Source organism: Epargyreus clarus, unplaced genomic scaffold, assembly GCF_041222505.1.
Source record: "Epargyreus clarus isolate Ecla_fem2 unplaced genomic scaffold, WU_Ecla_fem_2.2 ptg000031l, whole genome shotgun sequence".
Classification (NCBI taxonomy): Eukaryota; Metazoa; Arthropoda; class Insecta; order Lepidoptera; family Hesperiidae; genus Epargyreus; species Epargyreus clarus.
The window spans coordinates 4,566,979-4,592,352 of record NW_027332236.1 but is presented as its reverse complement, the minus strand read 5'-3'; the positions used below and the strand labels follow the sequence as shown (position 1 = coordinate 4,592,352).

At 34.7% G+C, this 25,374-nt stretch overlaps 2 protein-coding genes across 3 annotated transcripts in view; both read right to left on the bottom strand.

The window, feature by feature from the left end:
* Nucleotides 1-25,374, bottom strand: part of siz (Brefeldin-resistant Arf-GEF family protein schizo) — a 219,023-nt gene that overhangs the window by 153,454 nt on the left and 40,195 nt on the right. The window lies entirely within an intron of this gene.
* LOC140754842 (uncharacterized) lies at nucleotides 18,765-19,991 on the bottom strand. Its single transcript, XM_073089980.1, has one exon. The coding sequence runs from the start codon at nucleotides 19,985-19,987 to the stop codon at nucleotides 18,800-18,802; it is 1,188 nt and encodes a 395-aa protein (XP_072946081.1). The 5' UTR covers nucleotides 19,988-19,991; the 3' UTR covers nucleotides 18,765-18,799.

Below are 25,374 nucleotides of genomic sequence, written 5' to 3'. Positions count from 1 at the left end.
GTACATAAGTCCCTATCTTTCAGCTTATATCCATATATCCTGAGTATCAGGTGGAAAAATATTCCGACCCTTTTGCACCTATTTGCTCCAGGGTTCATTTTACTCCCGTATAATTAAGTGGCGGCGAGAAACTCAAAGGCTTTGCGTAACGCGATACTGATATAATTATAAGACTGGAGTTTTTAAATTAAGAGAAAAACGCGTTCCGGTGGGCGAGCTCAAAATCACACCTCGTGTTACGTTTGGGGTTTTATTTTTGGAGTCTAAAATGTCCAAAAATAATTTAGGGAATTCATGACTTTTGTACGGCTTGATCCTGTGGGCGAGTTGTGTATACCTTGCTTTTCCAAATTTGATTAGAATTATATTTTAACCACTAAAAGGACTCCGTGATACCTACCTACACCCCTGTACGTTCCAAATTCAATTATAATTTTAACTTCTATTTTTTCTACAGCTATACTGGCGTGCTCGTAGATGTAGATTTTAAAATTTTACTCGCTTCACTTAAATTTTTTCAAAGTCCTCAGATTACACCGCTGCACTAAGCCGAACTTAAATAGTATTGCACTATAGATTCAAAACTTTTAATAGTTCCTAAAGCTCCAGGAGTGTCATCCACGCCGTTTGTCCACCGCCACCGTCAATGAGCCGATACCGCTAATTAATGACGGCGCTGAAGTAGCGTACATACATTTACTATAGCCTCTTGTCCACCGCACGTCCGTCACCCGAGCACCGTCATCCCGGCCGCCGAGATTTCGAGTAGATCGGCATGACCACTAGATCGGCACCGAGATTTTGACGGGCCACGGCGGTGGACAACCTATCACCGTCACATCATATTAAAATCGGCCCGAACTAATCTCTTTCTCGGTATGGGCTCGGTGACGGTGGCAGTGGACAAACGGCCGTACTCGGATACCATCCGATCTTTGTCCATTGGAGAGGGGATCTCCACATAATTTTCCACATAAAATATTCCGTCCAAACTGACTTCCTCCTTTAGAAAATTACACTTTTTATCACAGTTGTACAATCTAAGTGAAATGTAAGCTTAAAATATTAGACATGCCGAGGAAAAATCTCTGCAGCCCCCGACGAAACAGGAGTGTTGTAATTTTGAAATCTTCCTTGATCTTCGTCTTCAATTTCGTGTATAATTAAGTAAAAGATTTTTTCTTTGACCACTCACTTAATTGATTAGGTACGATTAAACCACAATTCGAAAACATTAATCATTTGTGATTTCCTCCACTGGCATAGTGATAGACGATATTATTTAATAGCCTTCTGCTAGTTTATCATCATGATCACCATCAACCTATTAATAACCCACTATTGGGCACGAGTCTCTTGTCAGTAGAATTGCTCGTATTGTATATCGTTTAACCATATTTTAGAAATTAATTAAGACATTTTAGTTTCCACAACATTTAACTAACAAAAATTGCCTAGCAATTGAATCCCTCACCTTAAACATGAAAATACGTATTTCACACCACTACATTTTCACTATAAAAGCTTTGAAATTTTAAGAAATATCTCCAAGAAAAATGTCCTTAGAGAACCCGTCTCAAATCGTTTTCCGCTTTCATCCCTGAAATTTCAGTTACGACGTCAGATGATAAATTTCAGCACCATTACACTCCCGGGTGCAATTTTGTAGTGTACAATTTTTACGGACACTTTAATCCGAGCTTTCGATTTCACGTCTTATCGTGATATATCGTTTATTTTAAATCGATTTTCTTTTATAAAACGATATATTTCCGATAAAATACCCACGATATTCATTTAGGTTAAAGAATTTATAAACAGGCATACACAAATGTTTATTTTAAAACAGTTAAGTTTACTTTGCTTTATTCTCATGCAAGCTACCGATTCAAAAATTCCATTTATACCGTTATAACGAAGTTAACTGTGGCATTGTTAAATTAATATTTTGGTTCTGTTTCATTCTATTACATAAACATTTAGTCACTAATTGTTTAGTAGTTATGTCCACCAAAAAACTGTTTACATACCCATATATAAATAAAAAATATACATAAGGTTAGAAATATTTTCCTCGATAAAAGTTAATATTAATTCAAATAGGTGGCTGTTGTAATAGCATTTTCTCGTGTACAGCTCCCCTAATCTAAGCATTAAGGGTCGCAGGTGCACCCTGAGAAATGCTTTATATTTATGCATTAGATTACTTTATTGTCCTCGCAAGATATGGAAATAGGGATACTTTTAGAATGGAATATTTTTACAAAACGCATAGCTATATTTAAATGTTCTTAGACCCGCCGACATTGTTTTTTTATAATATAGGAGTAGCAGACGTGCATGCAGTCTATCTGATGTTAAGTGGCTACTACCGCCCATGGACATATTTTGTAATTGACCCCTAGATAAGATTAGATTCGTACCTGAGGTCGGCCACGTATACACCGCTACCCCTAAGGACTAACTGGGATGGATGCGCTTAATACTGCTGTTATTAGGCAGAAAAAGACGCGCCGCTAGAGCCGAACCACGGAGGGTTTTACTTTGAACCTCGTCCACGTTCCTAATAATATATTGATAGTTATTGATTTTTGGGAAATGTGTAAATAACCGCATATTGACCTATGATATAATTCACTTTCTTCCGGAGGAAGTCATGGGAACCACAAAATGTAATTCAAGAAATCAAGAACACGAATCACCAAGCTTGGACTACGCTTCTTCTCGTACAGTCCTGTGGACAGCTGTGGCCCTATATTTAAGGTTAAATTATCCCTATGCACAATATGTACCATGAACAAATAAATATTAAGACACTTAAGTACTCAATATGGCAATAACACAAAAGCCTTACAAAATCCATCGCCATTGTCATTTCTCAGTGCCTTCGCTTCAATAATCTTGTTACATACAAATGATATCCATTGCGTTAAACAATAGAGGCCTATTTATCATGTACTTGTAAATCTATCAATTAGAGTTAAGTCTAGAAAGTTTTACTATGGCCGAAGGGAAAAAGTGAAAATCGATATTAAGTGTGCAAGTGCTCGTAATAGACCAGGGTCGATAATTTTTAAAACCAATTAAAATCGTAGTAGGATGAAACCCATTAGAAAAGGAGGGGAATATTATAAAAATGAAGGGAAAAATAATTTACGGGCGATCTGAGGTCGGGGAGGGGATGGGGGTGAGTCTTTAAGGTTAAAAAACGGTTTTTCTCGATTTCCGGCAAAACTAAAAGTCCTATCGAAAAAAGTCAAATGGCAAAGTTGTAGGTAATAAAAAGATCTAAAACTTTTGTATTTACACTTTTTTCACATAACCTCAATATTTATGTGAAAAATTAAAAAAACCAAGTTTTTGGTTTTTTATTTTTTGCTTTTACAAAAAAATTTTTTTTTTAACGAAATTTGGCGAAAACTTACCTTTTTATGTCCCAAATACGCTGTAATTTATTTGATTAAAAATATTTATTTTTTCACCTTATTTTGAATTAATATCGAAAAAACACCCTAATTTTCAATCGAAAACTCACCCGTCAAAATATCAGCTTTTTTCAAAAAGTTGGTATGTTTTCTGTTCGTTGAAATCTCTACTTTTTGATGGTGAAAAAAAAAAAATATGTTACTATAGTAAATCTTCTCAGAAAATGCAAAAAATAAAAAAAAACTCGAATTCGAAATTTGGATTTGAATTTGAAATTTGGAAGTGCTGGATACCACTAAACGACTCAAAGCTGCTTTTTTTATTTCATACACTTGCTTATCATCTGCCTTATTGCAGATGATACAAACAGATTCATCCATACTGATAATCTGAAAAGACAGAATCGAATTAATAATGCCTTCACTATTTTATCGTGAATATACCCCCATAAAAAAATATATTAAAGAAATAAATGTCAAAATGTCTAAAAAATATATTAAAAATCTATTTAAAATGTATAAATATATAAAAAATATGTATAGTAAATATATTTTTAATAACTAACTTTTGGCTGATTTTCAAGTATATTTCATATATTTTGAATACATCTGAAATATATTTGAAATGTAAAAAATATATATGAAAATCGGCCAAAAGTTTGTTATTACAAATATATTTATGATATATATTTTATATATTTTTTATAGATTTTTAAAATATTTTTTATGTATTTTGAAATATTTTTTTTTCAAAAAATTAAGGAGATTATTATTTTTTTATCTTGTACTAAAACATCATTTAATTTCAATCTTTAGGTTACGTTACGTTAAGTATACTATTTTTTAAAGAAAATATTACGATTTTTATGTTTGAGTTGATTGATACAGACAAAAATAGATATAGTAATTACCTTCCTATGCAGATTCGAAAAGTTTTTTTTTTAAGTAAACTTGTCACAATTATCTTCAAGAAACTCAGCGTGCACGTGTATTTTTATAAACGATGTTGTATATTGTACTGTATTTCGAATACTGGTTAGGCTAACGGTTGTAACAGATGCTACGAAATAGTAGGTATGTATGTAGTAAGACCCAGACTCGCCTAGCCCCTTCCCCACTTCTCCATGAAATACCTTTTGATGGGCTACTATTTTTCGTAGGTCACTCAGGTATATAATTTTTCTTAAAATAGTTATAAATAGACATCTACGCATATAATTTAAAGAAGATTCGACAACTTTCTCCAAATATTGTAAATGTCTTATTAAATATTAATTTTATTAACTGATTTGTTTGTTAATTATAGTAGTATATTCTTATTTGCAATTTTTTTTATCAATGGAACATGTAATCTAATGTTTTTCGAGTAATTAAAGTGGTAATTTTAATAAATAGCTCAATTTTTTTTTATAAAAATTAAAAAAAAAATTCGAATTCGCGTTTTTTTTATTTTTTACATTTTCTGAGAAGATTTACTATAGTAACATATATTTTTTTTTTCACCATCAAAAAGTAGAGATTTCAACGAACAGAAAACATACCAACTTTTTGAAAAAAGCTGATATTTTGACGGGTGAGTTTTCGATTGAAAATTAGGGTGTTTTTTCGATATTAATTCAAAATAAGGTGAAAAAATAAATATTTTTAATCAAATAAATTACAGCGTATTTGGGACATAAAAAGGTAAGTTTTCGCCAAATTTTGTTAAAAAAAAAGTTAAAAATAAAAAACCAAAAACTTGGTTTTTTGAATTTTTCACATAAATTTTGAGGTTATGTGAAAAAAGTGTAAATACAAAAGTTTTAGATCTTTTTATTACCTACAACTTTGCCATTTGACTTTTTTCGATAGGACTTTTAGTTTTGCCGGAAATCGAGAAAAACCGTTTTTTACCCTTAAAGACTCACCCCCATCCCCTCCCCGACCTCAGATCGCCCGTAAATTATTTTTCCCTTCATTTTAATAATATTCCCCTCCTTTTCTAATGGGTTTCATCCTACTACAATTTTATTTCACTTTTTATTATTTTTAAAGGCTTCTACCCTAGTCTATAAGTCTGAACAAGGTTTCACTCTCTTTAAGTAACAGAAGAACAACATATAAAACATGTATTCAATTAAGGCAGAGAGTAAAATATCGATAATATACGTAAACAGTTAATATCATTATGTAGTTTTCATGTGTCATCATACACGCGCATTTAATTCACATACCCTCCAAATAAGTACAACATCAAAAATTAAATCTTCTGATGGCAATAATAACGTTATTTGCGACCTAGTCATTAGAAATTGTGCTTTTTTAAAGTACTTTTTATTTACTACTATCATCAACCCATTACTGTCCCACTGCTGGGCACGGGTCTCCTCTCAGAATGAGAAGGATTAGGCCATAGTCCACCGCGCAGGCTAAGTGCGTATTGGTAGACTTCACATACCTTCGAGATTTGTTTATATATCTCTTAGTATAACTACAAAAACTTCGTTACTCAATTACTCATATTCGTGTTCGATATTTTATAAACGCCAAAATTCTCACAACTATTCTTAGTCTTGTGGTGTAGAGCTGACCCTTGTACTATATAAATTAGGTTAAGTTTATTATTTAGTCAGTTACAATAAAGACTTCATCAAATCAAGACGCCTCTCAATACACACGAACCTGCTCCGTCACTACGTGGCCACATCACCACCATCATTTTCACCCAACTTTTCACCTAAGGATTCATCTACGCATTCTCTTTCACCGAGAGGTTATTACCACCTCAGACGTAGACGACAACGCATTAATGATTCACCATCTTTCGTCGGATAACCAAGCTTCGTACAGAACCCTTACCATGAGTTTTTACGGTTTGACAAATATGACTTATGTTTGACTGCTTGGTATTTGTTTACGTATTTGTCCATACAAATTCCAATCAGCGCCCCTAGCGGATTCTATCAGAACTATAGTGTCAGTAACGTAACATTAAATGTCTAAATTGACAAAATGACGCTTTATGTTTTGTCTATATTTTTTGCGGACATGTGAGGAAGACAAAAAGACCTGAGCACTTACTTATTGTTAAATTTACTTAGTCTATTGAAGGAAACGGAGCAGAATAATGGATTGATTAAACGTAACGTTAAATAAAACTCATGGTAAGGGTACAGCTCTCCCTTTTTCAGCTGTTATCAAGTGATTTAGGGGCCGCAATGAGGGGGCAGCGTCTCGTAATAAATATTTTGTAATAATCATCATTACTTTTAATATTTTAAGGGATTTCGGTGAGTCGTTTTCGTTGTTTATTTGGTAATTAAGGAAGCTAACATGCCTACTAAATCAGGTGTTTTAGCATGAGTTTAAAGTCTTCATATTATTATTTCTACTTTTTGTAACATTTATATGGAAATGAAACATTAATACCTGGCTTCTTGCTTGTTTAAAAACCACTTCATAACGGAAACAGCTGTAGTCACTTTCATGTACACTTTCATGCAAAGATAAAGAACAGCTGTTAATGAACCTGTAATATAAGGTTCTGGAGCAAACCGATTTTTTTACATATAATTAACTAAATATAACAAGACGAGAGAGTTTCGGAAAGCTCAAAATTCGTTATTAGTACACAATAATCGAAAGTTATTAAACACCTTCGTAATATTTTTCACTCTGTTCTTAAGAATATATGAATCTCGAAATAACATGGACATCCCTAGTAACTTATGAATAGAACCTTTTCTTAAGTATATGTTCACTGACACATTTCTTCACTTTTCTAATGCCCTGCAAGCCCTTACAAGTCGAACCCTTATCCTGCAACTGGAGCACCCTTTCATGCCAAAAGTACCGTACATAGTACAATGGTAAGTGGCAATATTTCCTGTTCTTTATGTAGGCACCTATATATTTTCACTGTAAAATATGTGCCAGTAAAAGTACATATCAGCTTCGTACCATCGCGTCGTTTAATGTTCTCCTCGGAGTACAAATAACGTCGCTGGTTTGAGACATTGTTACAAAGATAACCTAAAATGGTTCTGAACATTTGTATACAAAGTGTTAAACAAGAAGTTTGTATTTGTAATTAAAATATATCTTATATATTTTACATGCTTATTTGAACATTTTTTGCTAAGAGTAGGTACCTATTAACGTTTTCTTTGAAGCTCCGGGACAAGAATAGGGTACTACTACGGTATGCCCTCACTTATTATATGCCTGTGCCTTAAACACACCAGACGGTGTGGCGAGCTTATACTCACCTGGGGGAAACCCAACGGGACCACGCGCTTAGAGAGCTCTGGTTGCGTTCCTTTGAGATCCTAGAGACTTCAACGCAGCGCCGAAGACAGCCACCGGGGGGTTTTATGCAGTAAGAATCCCACATATCTCAGTGTTCCCACGTGAACCAGAAGTCACTGTACTCATACAACACACAGAGGATTTCAAATTCACAACCGAGCAAAAGATCAAAATGATTTGATTTCTGGGCCTGGATGTTAATAGAAATAAGATATAGAAGAAAGACTTGTCTTTATATGTACCCGTGGCATTCACGACACAAGAAACACTAACGTGAAGCTATGAGACTAGAAAACGTTATTCAAGTATTTAATTCTCCTACGAAACTCCTGGGAGTTATTTGATCTAATATAGATCTCACGAGATCTAATAACTTTGAAGAGTACTAGACTCAGGTATATTGTTTCACAATCGTATATTGTATTACAAGTACCTAAGAAATTTTACATGTGATATTTATGAGATAGTTATCTTTTTTCTTGTAGCATTTTTTTTGTTGACGAGGGGGAAACCTTCAAAGGGTGCCCTATGCCGTGGGAGCGGCACGGGGTTATGTGGGATTCTTACCGCACTAAAACCCCCCCGGTCAACTAACCCTGATGATGCTCCGTTTTGGAGCGAAACACGTGTTGGTGGTGGTATGGTGGTGTATATTTTTAATTTTTGCATCTGCACGCATCCTTTCAGGGAGGGAGGGTGGTACATACTGCATGCATTTAAAGTATATACCATTATACATATTTGTAGCGGATTGTTGCGAAGTACTTTTAATCTTAACTTAATAATTGAATCAATCGAATAAATACAAAGTCTACATTAATATATCAACTCTTTTCATAAAACGCCTGGGCACCAAATTTTTTGGTCAAATTTAAAATTATTTCAAACATAGAGTAGCAAAAAAGTAACGTAAAAAACTGGCAAAATAAAATACACGACGCAAAAGAGAAACAAGCAATTGTTAACAAAGTTTAAATCGAACGGTTAGTCCGAGTGGTTTCAATCGTATATCGTTTTCAGCGAACACCCAATGCCGCGGGCGTGATTGAACTGTGCACATATAGATCCAACTCATATACGTTTGTATTACTACTCGTAGTTCTGAATTAAATTTCTGTTGATAAAATAACGTTTGTTGACCAGGTTTCGAAATCTGAGTTGTAGTTGTAGAATATAGTGCGTAGTCGACTACTACGTAAAATAGAATACTAAAATAGCACACTTGCAATTTTTTGTTTGCAAATTTGAAATTAAAGGAAATCGTCTTTTGCATCGCATCGGAATGCGTCTTTTGGCATCTTTACTACGAAAATATCAATAAACCATTCGAATTGTTGACGTTTCTGAGAATTAATGGAAAAAGATTTTTGTTATGGTTTCGTGAAGTCATGTAAATCAGCCAACTCATGTTTTCAAACACAGAAAAAAGCAAAGAAAGTATTTAAGAGACAAATTCATGCGTGGTAACGTAAACAATAATTTCACGTATTTTTACCCGACTGCCAAGGAAGGGTTATGTTTTTCGCGCGTATCTTGTATGTTTGTCTTTCTTTATTTGATCCGATCTAACAAACGGCTGGATGAATTTCAACACTTAAAGTGTCATTATATTTGTCTCAATGACCCGAGTGTCCTTAGATAGGTGTTAGTAAAAAAAAAACAAAATGGCGGATTTTTGGCGCGAAATAGTAACACATTTAAAAAAAAAAGTTAACCGAACCTATCGATTGGGGTATCAAATGAAACGAAATTAAACGGAGATTATAAAAACATATTTGTATATATATAAAACAGTAAGGTGACTGACTGACTGACTAACTAAATGACTTTTTCATTTTTCAGAAATCAACGTACAGCCTAAACCAAGGACCTTACAGTTCTGAAATTTTGCACACAGGTTCTCTATATAGCTTGAATAAGTACTAAGAAAGGCCTTTTGGAAATTTTACCCTTAAGAGGGTAAAATAGGGGAAAACAGTTTTTTTTGAAATCCTTTAATTTTGAAGCAACTACTATAAAATTTTGTATTTGGCTTTCTAGATAGGAATAAGGACGCACATATTTATCCCCCTCCGAAAAATCAACCCCGTAGAGGGTAAAATAAGGGTTAAAAGTTCATTTGAACAATTGTCAATTTTGAAGCAAACACTATGACATTTTGTATCAGGCTTGTTGGATAAAAATAATGAAATGCTACCTCTAACGAGGTAAAATAATGACCGAAACTTTGATTTACTGAAGTTATAAATATTTTGTAGACCGTAAATGGTGATTTTTTTCGCAAAATAGTAACACGTTTTAAAAAAGTTAACCAAACCTATCGAGTAGGGTGTCAAAATAAAGGAAATTAAGAGGAGATTACACATACATTATATAATATATCTTATATATAAAATTCTCGTGTTAGTTACCGTAATCCTCCAAAACGGCTTCACCGATTTTCATCAAATTTTATATACATATTCAGTAGGTCTGAGAATCGGCCACTATCTATTTTTTTACACCTAAGTGATAAGGGTTGTTCATCCTTAACATTTTTTTATTTATATGGCAACACAACGTTTGCCGGGTCAGCTAGTACATATATACTCGTATATACACATCGAGATGACTGTCTGACTAAATGAGAGAGTTGCTGTGCCAGAGATCAACGCAAAGGGAAACCGCTGAACTTAAGCGTGCTGGCATTTTACACATAGGTTCTTTATATAGCGTAAATGAGCACTACGAGGATAAAATAGGATAATATTGTTTGAACATCTTTTGTTTTTGAAGCAGACACCTACTATGAAACTTTGTATTTGGCTTTGTGGATAAAAATAATGAAATGCCTATTTCACTGCTTTTGGAAATTCTACTTCGGCCTTTTTGGTGCAGTCGGGTTTTTGATTTTTTAAATTAATTACTTGTTCGATATATAAATGAAAATGAATGAAACTATAAAAAACTCTCATGTTTTTACACTAACTAAAATAACCGTATAGTCGCCAGATCTGCTACTTCCACAACAATCAAAATAATGAATGAGACGGCAGCCCATCTCCCGGAAACATACTAGACAGGTTGGGGAAAGGAGGGAAATTCCGGGAGAAAAGGGAACGATGAAAGGCTAGGGAGACATAGTTTCCAATGTTTCTTATAATGAATTATCTACTGAAATGGTATATTTATATTTTGTTATGTAACAATCATAGTTAAAAAAGGGAAATCTGCCGGAATTCATATTTAATTGTATTTTTCATTTAAGAAACTGAAGTAAGAAACGAGCAAGCAGTCCACCTATGGTTAAGCACTAGGTAGGCAATCAAATACATGTAGTGTTGCAATCCCAACTGAAGTTGACTATAAATATGTTGATGCCCTTAAATACTAGAATAAAACAATTAGTATGTCACCCTTAACAACACTTTCAAGGCAGAACAGAGCAGCACTTATCTAAGACTATTGACTGTAATAAATATGGCCATGCGGTCTCTCTATAAAATACCTGGTAACACGTGTAAGAAAAACAAAGACTCGATTCACGTGTTCTTCAATATGAATGTTACGAAGAATGTCATTTCACAACAGCCACATAGGCACCTGTCATTGTATTTTCCCTTCACGACAATCAAAACATCGTCTGACACAGCTCCTACGGAAACATTCGAGACAGGTGGGCGTATGGGGAAACACGGAAGAATGAATGGGTATCCCCCTTTAAAACACGGCCCCCGATCTTCTTCGTTATTGATTCCCCGCTGTAGAGTAAATGCGGAAGGCGACAGATCAACAATGTCTGCGGTTGGTTCCGTGGCTGATTCGATTGTAGTTTCACGGATTCAACAATTATGAATGAAATTAAGTTGAAGGGTTTGTTGATTGTTTTAGGTGTCTCTGCTTACGGATGGAATCATAGAACAGTGGTAGGAAAACAATTCGTTGTATAAGATGACTTATATTGCCTGAGTTTCAATTTTTTACTGTCAATTAAAAATTTTCACAACGAATATCTTATTAAATTTATATTGAGTTTTAATAAACGTTCAATGTGAAAGTTTTACGTTATGTTAAACAAACAGCATTAAAACTACTTAGCGCGAATTACATTTAACGGCTATTTTTAATTTAATGACTACTCATGAAATTAATTATACTTATCATAAATCTACATTTATGACACAAATTGTCGCTTACCAATACCAAAGTGCACTATACGGTGACTAAGTAACTAAAGTAGAAAATATAATATAATAAATAAATAAAGCCAGATATACAATCCCAAATTCATGCCAAAATTTATACCTTTCAAATATAAACAATGTAGAAAGTAACATTCTATAAATAAATATTACTTATTACGAACCTTAATTACGAAGAATAACGATCTATTGTATAACAATATTGTCATACCGTCCTATAACTAAGTGATGTCGTACCTTTGGGAAATTGAATAACCATTTAATATTATGTAAATTAATTACACAATCCTTTATTCAAACAATTATGAAACATGACGAAGCGTTTGTGTGTCAAATAATAGGTCAATATACTCTTACATAGGACCTCATCATTAATAGTATAACAAGCCATTTCTGATTCACTGCTAGGAACAAATCTCCATTCAGTACCTTTAGTATGAGTTATTACGTTTGAACAAAAATTACTGTTTAGGTATTTGTTTACGTATTTCCCATACATTTCCAATCAGATCTGATACAATCCGCTAGGGGCGCTGATTGCAAATGTATGGACAAATACTTAAACAAAAACAGAAACAGACATTTTTGTAACAACGTAAAAACTTATACTAAGGGTATAGAACGAAAAAGTTTTATTCGGTTCATCAAATGTGAAATCATAATAGACATCACACCCGTATAAGAACGATTTCTATGGAAATCTCTCTAGCGTTTAAGTTTCTTTATGTTTTCCGACAGCACTACAGGAAGTCAAAAATTCCAATTAGTTAATTTCGAAAAATCATAAATGCATACCCTAGTCTAGTGAATTGAAAACCCACAATTAATACTACTGCCTCCTTTGAGACAAACAGAATCGTAATTGAATTTCGTTTAAGTGGGCAGAAAATTAAAGTAAACAAAGCCATATTCTCAGGAGAGCGCTGCGTGGGAGACGGTCAGAAACGTTGGATTGTAAGAAAGAAATATATAATAACAACGAGTAACATGTTCAAACATACGTAGGAGTAGCTTGCGAATCGTAAAATGCAAACATGTCAATGGAATCAGTAGAACATAGATTTAAATCGCAGACGCGCCCTGGGCTTACATATTGTATCGTTATTTCTTTTAAATATTATACGTCTGAGGGACGTCTACATCTAATATTGAAGTATATTGACCAAATTTGTATTGCTTAAATAATTACCGTAGTATTTACCTCATTTTTTATATTTGGTGTTATCGATAGATGGAAATGTATTGCCATCAGTGTCATTAGTGGTCAAATGTTATGTTTATGGTTCAATTAAATTTCTTGAAGTGAAATAATTTGAACAATTACAATTTGATAGTCAGCGGAGCGGTTCACTATACCGCTCTGACGGGTAGTAGGTTCCGAGTTTTATCCCCGACTTGATGATGAATTTAGATTTCTGTTATGGGTCTGGGTGTTTGTGTATTCTTTGTGTGTAAACATACCACCCGAAATATAGAAAAAATCCTAAGGTGGGACTATGAATGTAGATAACGATATTAATATTATAATTTCCAACAATATTTTGTAAATATTGAGTTCCTCAAATAAGAAGGAAATAGAAATTGAACTTATTCGTGGTTCATATACGTTTTTTCTTACATTTAACAAACGTCAACCTCAATGATTTCGGCAAGTCGCACGACCAAAATTTGCTATCACACTTCGCACATGTACGATTTAAATCCACGCTCTAAAAAACAAAATGGTGTGGGTGTTGCTTTATCGACCTCATGGCATACAAACGGCGAGCACGCTAACATTTCAACGACACGAAAGTTATGTGGGATGCGTTACTTTTGCTTTTACTTGTGAAATTTCACTAATTATGTCATGTTTGCGAACAATGTGGACTGTAATAAATCTGTATTAACATTTTTAATAGTATCAAACGTACAATTTGAAGAAACATTACAGTTATGGAAGAATTAATATTGGTGAAAGGTGAAAAAAATCTCGGTTGAAACACAATACACCAATAAATTAATGAAAAAAATACCTATCTATGCGGAAGTGGATGCAATCATTTTATTAAGTGTATTACTAGGTTTATAATACGCAATGAATTAAAAACACAACCATCGGTAAACTAATCAACAATACAATTCTACATCCCTAAACCTATTTAAGTATTTGAGACGAGGTCAACACATTGACCGAAATCATAAAAAAACATTTAGTTTTCTTTTATAATAGTTGAACATTATCATACTAGTCCCAAAAAGTACGCATACTATATTTACTACCAGAGCGTGAACTCTTCCGGTTTTATAAAAAATGCGCACCGCGTACACGAGACACGTCCGCGCGTCTCGGAACATAAACGCATAATGAGCCGTCCGTGTACCGGTACGACGTGTGACGTCACATCCGTGCGCGCGCGCAGTGACGCTGGGCGTGTCCACCATGACAGGTGACGACGGTTTAATGCCATCGATCTGTTATAGAAAAAACGTTCGCGTTTGTTTACAAACAATGAAATTTACATTCGACATTCAGTTCGGAAATGTCACTGAACTTTTTATTTCGTTGTTTAGAATAAGTTTGGTATGATGTAACATTTTGTATTTGGAACAGAACAAATAACAAACAAAATGCCGTTTTATAAACAGTTAATATTATTTCTAGCATAGGACCTCACAATGTTTTTTCTGGATTGATCTGAGACCCGCTATGCCTGTTTAACAGGCACAAAAATATTAGAGATCCTTCATTTTGATATTATAAATATTAACCATAGCCTATTATATAATTTTACAGATTCGACATAAAAGGTTCAATAACAAGTTTCTGGGTTCAATCCAGATTGAACGTCAGTGCAGTAACGTAACGTTGTAACAACGTCTAACATCTCAATTAGACAATTGTTGTTTAACAAAATAAAAAAATAAAACTTTTAAACCAATATAAGAATAGTTCCTTCTATGAACGATATTCCGTTTATTTATACCACACGTGCAATCATTAATGGGTGAATCTACTCGTTAAATTATCGTAAACTTCCACGGAACACATGGTCGAAACTAGAATTTTCAGCACATGCTCCAAACGTGAAATAAAATAAAACTAAAGAGTTATACTCTACAAAGCGGTTGTTAAAAGTTTTATAGTACCGATACTTTTTGCCTTTACCTAGTAAGTGTTAGGTAAAGCCATAGATTCTTGTACTTTTTGCTTTTGTTGCTGTAACTACGCTGAGTTGAAGAACAAAAGCATACATATATTATTTATGCTTACAGTTTACCTACTCCATACTGGTTCTTTACTCCACAACTTTAGGAGCATATGCCACTCAATTTAAAAGTGGATAGGTGAAGGAAACTGCTATCCAATAATAATCGGGATCGAAGACATAACGTGTCCCCCGATGTACATAAACGCTTTATCTTTTACTCCTCCTGACTGCACCTGACTTTGCTAAACTTTTTAGGTTACACAAACTGCGATCTTGCGCGTTTTCACGTCTATTATAACACTCAACATCTCCAAAGTGGACTCAATGAACGTACTACCTATACCTAAACCTACTTATGAAACAATCGGAAGTCATGTGTAATGAAATATTAAATTAGAGTAAAATTATGTTTATCCCTAATTTTACAGCAGAGGTCGGCAGTCCATGTCCCGCGGGTATTCCTAGAATCTCTCCTTGCGGCCCTACTACCTCATTTAGTTACTATGTGGCCCGAATTGCCAAAAAGGTTGCCGACAGCTGTTTTACAGGAAATGTTTGGTGTACTTTAAATTCACTCGTAACAGAATAACATAAACAATAAATACAGCCACGACATCTTTATACACGTGTATACTACGATGTATTTCATAACACAAGAAGAGTTCATGCATAGTTAAGTATAAATCTTTTCATTTACGATTCGTCATTTTCATACGAACATCGTGTATTTTATAATATCGATATTGGCAATTTGAAACACAAAGCTTTATCCGTAAAAGCTGATAAAAATTCAAACAGACCAAACATAATTTTATTACCATTGACTGTCTCTGGAGAAAAAATACAACACAATAGACTACACAATACAAATACAATCACGATGTCAATTATAGTGCGGTTCAACAATCGCTAACGCCAAAATTGGATGATTGCTCCCGGGGTCAATCTAATTTGAACCTCTGTGTACAAAATATAACGTATCAATATTTTATGTGAAAGAGTGCCCACATAGTCACACAACAATCGTACTAATAACAACGTTAACGTAACAATATGAGTGCTAGTGAATACAAAGGCTACGTTAATAACTGTAACTCGGTAAACAATAACGTTACAATTGGATAATTACTCCAGAGGTCAATATAATTAGAAGTGTTCATAACTCTCCTAAATTAGACCTACAGTGTTATTTTAGTGATCCATACGATTATTTTTATCTGCCATGAATATCTCACTGACGGGTACGGGAAAGTTACGATCAATTTCCGTATAGGATATGATTTAATAACAGTTACAAGATATAGTACTATCTACCAAAATGGTCATGAATTTTCATTGGTCAAGTTCCAAGGAGCCTAAGCGTTTGATATTTATGCAACTTATTAACTTTACTTATAAAACAGTAACTGTAGTCCCCAAATGCAATCACACCACAACGTGAAAAATAATGCGTCACAACTCACATCACAATTGACGCTATAACTGCATAATTGCTAACATAATTGAAAATAAAATAATTCCACCTAAATAATCTTCCAACAATATATCCGTTGTCTCAACTGTACACAAGTCATGCCTACTTACTGCGTACAATACAATATCCCACAAGTACTTAGCAAGCTTCTAGGCTCAATCACAACGTCAATTATGGTGCGTCACTACAACATTGACGCCACAATTGGATGATTGCTCTCGGGGTCAACTTAATTGGAGATCTGTGGAACAATTACAGTAGCTATTTAGTTTGTGGCGCCTACATCATGTCTTGACTATCACTGTTATCTAATTAGGTTTCTAACAGAGTCCGTTATGACCGGAGTTCACAAGGAAGGGTGTTTATATCCGAAATTAGTAGGGCTGTCGCGAAAAATATGTGTGAATGAAGCTCATAAAAAAAGATATTTAATAATGTTAAGTACATTATGTAGCTGACGTATGACTCTTCATTTGTGTGTAATTCGTTGTAGCTGTACAATGCACATGTGCTACATATTTCATTATTTCAAGGCTGTATTTCAAGGTTACACTTGAGAGCGGCAATTATAAATCAGTTAATAATGGAATAATACTAAACTATAGTGGTCTGATATTGGACCTGAGAGTTCGGGCTTGGAAGCCAGTGTGCGCCATAGCTTAAACACTTCTCACTCATAGAGGCCGTGTTCAGCAATGAAAAGAATATAGGTTGATAATTATTAATTATAATGAATGTCATATTACAAAGCGCCTATATTTGCCTAATAACAGCAGTGTTAAGCGCTGCTGTGTTCCGCTTTGAAGGGTAAGGCATACATACCTATCTAAGGCGTTGCTCAGGTGTAGTGACGCATATGTTGCGAACATCAAGTAGGAATTTGATCTTATCTGGGATTGATTGCAGATGTCCATGGGCGGCAGTAGCCACTTATCATCAGGTTGACTGTCTACTCGTTTGCTACTACAATATATTAAAAAAATACTTCATTCTAGTTATTTTAGCAACCACGGTTCAGAATATAAAGTTAGAGCGCCATTAAGAATCTGCAACGAGTGTTTGAATGTGACAATTAGCATTTCTTTGGTTGCAGTTAAAACTCGGTGGCGGTCATTAAGACACGGCGGCGCTAACGACCTTTGCGAATGCATCTGCAGTACCTTGAGTACGAACGATTGTAGACTCCTAACACCTTAAATATATAAGATTAGGATTTGTTTATTTTGAACCTATTTCTGTGCTATTTCTATTCGGATTTACTCAAAGATATATCATGTTGGCCAAGTGTGATTTGATAAACTTTACACACTTTAAAAAAATCAAAATGTCTCTATAATCTTTGTAATGTTAAAGAAATACCATAATTCATTCAATTCATCTATGACTAAATGTTGAACGACGAGGATAACATAATAAAATATATGTTGTTAAATAATACAAAAAAACCTAAAAATATTTTTTGAAACAAAAAGAAATAATAGGATTTACATTTTATTTATCGATATGATAAAAATAAAAGTTGTAAAATGGGATTAAATTCAATATGAATAATGTGTTGCGTTCTATAAGTACTATCCATTTTTATGCCCGTTTTTCTACTCAAAAGGTCACTTCACTATTCAGCTAATTAGTATCAAACACGCCACTAAAATTCGCTAGACGGGCATTCATTAAAAAAGTATTACACGTGGGACGCAAAATCAATATGGAACAGTCTGTCGCCGCTTTATATGGGTCATCGAGCAACGTCAGCAAAATAGCCACCGGGGAATAAAAATATCTTTTATGGATCGTACTATCGCCATCCCGCTCACACTATCTGAAATTCAGTAATACTAAAGACACAGAAAGTTACTTAGGTGGAAACAGTCTGTCGTTAAAGGTTGTAGGCAAGTTGAAATTATATTAGACTCGTAAATTCTTCAAAGTTAAAATTAAAAATAACAGACCAGATCGAGGAAGATTAAGTTTGTGTAATAGAATGCTATAAAGTAGCTAAACGGGATTTTATTAGTGATTACGGATGAAAGGTTATTTTACATTTTTTTAAACACATAAATATTTATTCCATATTAATATTTTACTGACAACATACTTATGTACAAGTACAGGTGTGTACGTATGTAGTATTATACAAAAATATTATGTTTATGATAAATCTGTATATAAACAACATTCTAAACTAAACTATATATATATTATACACCTAAATAAAAAACTTTATAAAAATACTAACTATAATTAAATATAATAGGCTTCATCCAAATTGTTGTCCTTCGGAAGAGTTCCCAAAACACTGGCGACATTACCCCGCTGAATAGCTAAGCTAATTCTCTGTCCGAGGTAAGCGCCAGCCCTTTGGTCATTGGTGCACTCGATCAATCGCTTGGAAAGATGTTTATAGAAAGATCGAGCGTCAGAACCCCACGGTCCCATTGTCTCCACGCCAAACGGCAAAAATATGTAGTCTCTACTGAGACTTGCATACTTCTGCAGTTTGCGTATCTCAGCGTCGGTAGCCACAACACCAGCTGCCCTTGATGATAACGTAAGATGGGACGGTGCCAGTGTGTCAACGCACGTAGCATCCCACACAAGACACCTCCCATTCTTCCACGGTATCAATGTCAAACCGTCAGGCCTCCTGCCATCGTCACGCACAACACCGTTCGGCTCTAATTGAGCCGGTACGTTGACGGTAGCAAGAGCCCTGCGGATGACATCATTCAAGGAAGCGTGGCGCGATTGGCGACCGGCGCTGCGCCGACAAGAGAGACCGTGGTGTCCCAAGTGGTCTACCTGAACTCCACAAGGACAACAATGTGGATGATTTAAAGTTAAACCCAGTCGCAGGCTGACAGCAATGGAAAACGACGTGTTATCCAAAACCGTACCAAGATTACTCGACGGAATTGCATGTAACCAAAACCCCGACTCTTTGACAGAAACAGCCAGAAGACGAGCACGCTCAGCAGAACATGTACTTGAGTCTAATAAACTAGTATGAGTCTTTCTGCAGAGCGGCTCGTCCCAGAGTCTTTGAACTGTCAAGTCTAAAGGGGGGGATATGCCAGGGCAAGCTTGGGACCACGCGTCCCTAGCCTCCGCACAGTACGAGATTTCTGTACGGCCTAAAGATGCATCTGTAATTTTTTGAAAAAGAGAACTCGTACTGTGAACAGAAGACAGGAAAGCAGGTAAAGCAACCGATGAAGCTTTCCTGATCCCGAGACCTCCAAAACGTATAGGTAAGGAGGCCTGGGACCAGGATCGATCATCTAAGTTGCAATTTAAAATATTTGATAAAGTACCCAAAATTTGAGAATCCAAAAATGACAGTAAATTTAAAAATTTCCAAGCCGGACAACATCTTAAAAAATATGTAAATTTCGGAACGAAAATACAGAATCGAATAATTTGATATGCCATGTGAATTTTGATTATTCCTAAACGTTCAGAAACAATATCAAATTTTGATAATAGTTCATCGAAAAAAGGTGGAATAGAATCTTCTAATACGGGAGAGCCCAGGAGACGAAGCGATTTTTTATCTACAATTTTTAAATCGGGGGACAATGAATAAAATTTGTTTAAAACTATTTCTCTTTCAGTAGCAGGTAACAATTCCGAAATAAAGAGTTCGCATTTCGAAAAATTTAATTCCAATCCAATTGATTTTAATGCATTTAAAAGGTAATTAAAATCCTCAAAAACGCCAGTAGCATCGCCTCCTAAAGTCCCGTCATCAAGATACCACATGTTTAATTTGGAATTTAGTTTCGAAATGATAGGATGAATGGCTAAACTAAAAATGGCCGGCCCAAGTGGATCCCCCTGTTGACAGCCGACCGCAGACTCAATTAAATTATTTCTGTATAATAGGTGTGATGGAGCACCGTAGCATTGAAATAAATATGGATAAACTTCCGGAATAACTGTTTTTATTTCTTCCAACAAAATGCTACGATCGACAGAGTTGAACGCATTTTTGATATCAACCTTCAGAACAACATCACCACCACTGTTAGTTAGAAAGCTTCTAAGGCTGTGAACAGCTGCCTCGCAACCTCCCTTCGAACCGAAACCTAATTGTAAAGGTTGAAACTTTTTTTCCAGTGTGGGGAGGACATGCCTACAACATACCTTAGAAGCTATTCTCCTTAAAGTATTACCAACGGCAATTGGACGAATACTCCCGTCTTTCTTTTTTAGGGCGCATAAATTTGCACCATAAAGGAGGTTTGTTACTTCTGGATTCACCTTTCCCGAAAGCATAAAATTTATGAGGTTAGTTATGTCGTTTAGTAAGACTCTACCGGAGTCGCCGGTCGCGCCGCACACAAGATCTTTAAAGTGTTGTGGCGTTAAGGCATCCAAACCACCAGCAGAGCCATTTTTGAATGACATAATCGCCCCATAAACATCTTTATGCGAAACGGTCAGGGAAGGAACATTTAAAGGTGAAGAAGATCCAAGAAGTAAAGGAGAAGTTGGTGATGGGTGTTTGCTCCGAAGGGCTGAAAGTGTTTCTGAAGAATCGGGGGCGACAACATCATTTGAGAAAAGGAGAGTGGAAGCGCCTTTAATATCTCCGTCGCTAATTTTCCTTTCAACGGTGTGAAAAATGGATGATGAACGAAGTGGCTGTTTTTTTTCTAGCACATTATTAAAATTAGATCTCAAGCAATTATTTTTAATTTTTTGTGTGATAGAGGTTTTTTTTGTTAAAGGATCGGTAGCGGCATGTAAAATGTTAAAAGAAAATGTCAAATACTGCTCCCAATATTGTGTAGAATTTTCCTTTATAATACTATTAATTAAATGTGACAATTTTGTTGCAACGGATATACGAGCACCTTTTGGAATGCGTTTCACAATCGGAGTAGAGGTTTTTAATTTATACAAATATTTCCAAAAAGGCTCTTCATTGTAATTTTGATCAGAAAGAGATTGAGTAGGTGGGTCAACTAAAGAATTACTTAAAATTGTATTAATGGATTGGGAAGCTTTATGACACTTGCTAATATGAATATTAAGGCCTCTACGACCTTTGAAGTATTTAATTTGAGAGCAGTGGGGGCATTGAAGGAAATCAAATGACGTGTCGCCAGAATGGTTACAAAACGCCGATGCATTGCTTGGCCCAGGTACCTGCGACATGAATTCAAATTATATAAAATCTAAAATAATTATACTACCTAATTTTAAAATAACATTATTAAAATTAATTAATAAAATAATACAATTATAATAAAACTATGAATAGAAAAATTAAACTATGTTTATTTATAAAAAAATAAGACTTAAATTAGTTGGTACCTAATATTAAAATAGACAATAATTAGCATGTATGTACACAACAACACTAAATGTCTTTATCACAGAGACTGAACCGAAATGCACTTCCAGGTCAAAATATGGAGGAACTTTTGGTAAGAGAACATCATTGGTAGTGTATTGGCACTGATGTGGCTTTTTAAAGCCATCTGCACTGCTCTCACTGTTCTTAAATACCTTTGCACAAAAATCGGCATTCAGTGGTATGTTTTCTTATTTTTTTTTTCAAAATATGAGATTCTCAAAACCATATAGCGATTTTCCGCACTATTTATGCACTCGTATTTTCTCTTTTGGGTAAAATTTCAGTCCATAATTCCACAATTTTAACAAAATTGAAGAACAATTATTTTATACGTTTGACAACGTCAATCAATCAATCTTAAATCTTAAACTTAATTAACTTAAAAATAATGTGAGTACTTAAGCATTAGAAATAAAATGTAATAAAATTAATCGTAGATATCATAAAATTTTATTAGTCATAATTAAATATTATAATTATAGCATACTACTTTAGCATGACTATTAACGTTAACCACTACTTGTCCCCTCCGTATCGCGCCTAAAATTTCATTACAATATCCTAAAAAATATATTAGTTTGCACTCCCTTTTTGCTGACGGTACAGTTTGCAAGTTCGCTTCCGACCGCATTGTTGCATAAGCATCCGTTTTAATATACTTCTTTTGACGCTACATTAGTGTGTAAATCCTTTTGTTGTAACGTTTACGTTAAATATGTTTACTGAGAATTTAGTCGCCGCATTTAATCCCACGGGAAGTCCAGCTTTCTCACGCAACTAAAATACCTAGCTTTTTTATATAATACGGATGATGTGTACTCGACACAATCCACATGTTAGGAGCTTGGTTCTACCGCCCATGGACATTCAAACCCAGAAAAGATAAGAATCCTACCTGAGATGTGCCCCAGATGCTAACCCTGAGGACTAAGATGACACATTAGTCCAAGATTATAAGTTCGCGGCGACACTTCGCCCGTTCTTCGGAAACTGGGAGCAGACGATCTGTAATTTTCGCGTCGTCATTAATTACCCTCTAACAAGGGATTAGTCACGTGATATGTGTTATCAAGTGATAACTTGACCTGTTATGCTTTCATTAGTACGTTGTGTAGTTTGTTTCAAGTAATTACACGCGGACAAGATAGGTTTTATTTTGATTTTTTTTAAATATACGAAGTATATTTCATACAATCTGCGGAGCATCATAAGTGTCGCCATACCAGTCTGACACGCAGAGGGTTCCGGGTTCGAGTCTCGGTCATGATGAGGTCATCATATTCATCATAATTTTAAGTTTCTGTTCTGGAGTTGGTCGCCGTTTGCATCGGTGTTCGTGTGTGTGCATGGATTCTATGCAACCGGGAAAAGTTCGTAAGGTGCGATTTTGTTTCTTCTATATTTGCACGATGCTAAAAAATAAAAAAAACAATTCTGATATTTTCCCTGTCGTATATATCCGTCTACGTCTCAATCATTGTCTAACTTCGAGCTACTGGATCAATGACAACGTAATATTCACACAACACTTTTGGAGTGGAAAAGTCCTAAATACCTATGTTTCCGTTAAAAACTGCACATGCATGAATGTGGTTCATGCATGTGCAGTTTGCCACTTAAAACCAATACATATTAAAAAAAATCCATTTAAACATCAATTGTTTAAAAATAACTGCTAGAAAAACGGTGTAACCGCAGTTTATAATAAAACGTCTGTTCACTTAACGTTTTCATTGAAAATTTTCGTCGATTACGTAAACATATGAAAATTGAACGCCAGTTTCATCAGGATGTGTTAATTACTATGATGTTCATATTGTTTGCGGTCGCAGTTTCATGTTCCCAAGTGCCGGCGGTTACGTGAACATTATTAATGCGGTGTATTTAAATAGCACGTAAGTAACCTACATGGTCATACTTTACTGTTATTAATCGCAATTTAGTCGTATTATATGAAAGGTAATAGGGGCAGTATGGCGCTAGTGTCCCAGCGTGTAGTAGTTTTGTGTTTCAGTGGATGTGTGTGGGATGTCAGCTGACTTACACATAAGGCGACCGTCTTAGTCCTTAGGAGTTGCAACACATCTGTGATCAACTTCACGTAGAACCAGTTCTAAATGGAGTTGGTTTCAAATTATCATGGGGGGTAATAATCACTTCGGTGATAGAGTGGACTACAAGGTCATTTACTACTTCTAACTAATTAAAAAAACATATCATAACAATATAAATGTAAGTACCATGCAGTAGAGAAACATGCAATTGACTCAGGATTATTGCCTTAAATTAATTTTTGGAGATTGATATTACTTTCATTCCATCTTGCGAAATTTAGAGTAATTAAGCAAGAGGCAATGTCACTAGATAGTTTCGAAATTGTCGTGTACGTTTTTTTATACATCACTTTTTTTACTTCACGGAATATGCAACTACAGCGGATATCCTTTATAAGAAATTAAAAGAAACAAGTGATCACTTTAATTTTAACAAACTTGGCGGAGACTTGGTCAAATTTGGTGGAAACTTAAATGCGAATTGTAAAAGACAACGTGTAATAAAAACCAGCCAAGCATGAGTCAGGCTAGATAACTGAGAGGATTGAAGGAACACTATAGACAAATCCAGTTCTAAGAAAGTCCCTTCAAGTCTTAATGTTCGACTACGTAATATAAAGAACTGTGTAAAATTCTTTATTTCAGACCTAACGGTTTGACTTTGTGCGAAGACACTCGCCTTCAGTAGTGTGTTATATGGTTTAGGAATTTGAATATGAAAAATGAAAATATTTTATTTGTGTTACATTAGTAACCCAATGTCGGGGCACCCTTGTAAGTGTATTTCTACCTGTGACAGGATGCCACGCTATTCCATACAAATATTATTTTTTTAGAATTAGAAAAATTACTTCACTGACTTACTACGTGTAGGTGTGTTGGTGTCTCAGTGCGCGCATGTATGTATCTGTAAATCGCCTAAATTAAATAGAATCTTTATCAGAATTTCTATTAAACAATGTAAAATGGCAATTGCGATTGAATCTACTTATTCCGTTCTTATTCCGTTGATCAAAGTTCCGTTGTTAAGTATAAATGATTATCAATTACATCCTCTGTAGATTATGTAAATCCATCGCTTAGTTCTGCACCGCCTGGTATATTGGTGCTTAAATTAAACTGTTTATCATCCAGATAAACATAATCTTGCACTTCTCGCATCTTTATCTGCAATTTGGCTATCTTGAGTTATTCCTGACACTGATAAATATTTGTTTTAAATGATTTTATCAAAATTTGAATATCTTTATCTACGTAAATAATTTCAACTCTTTCTTTTCAAAGATGCAAACATGCAGTAGAAGTTATTAAACAAGTGGTATATATATTTTTACTTTTTGCCAATGGTCTCATCTCCTGTAAGTAAGCAGAGCTCCGGGTTCGATTCCCGGTCAGATATC

Coding starts and splice junctions, on each gene's coding strand:
- LOC140754842 (XM_073089980.1), bottom strand. CDS start 19,987: ATGGCATATCAAATTATTCGATTCTGTATTTTCGTTCCGAAATTTACA.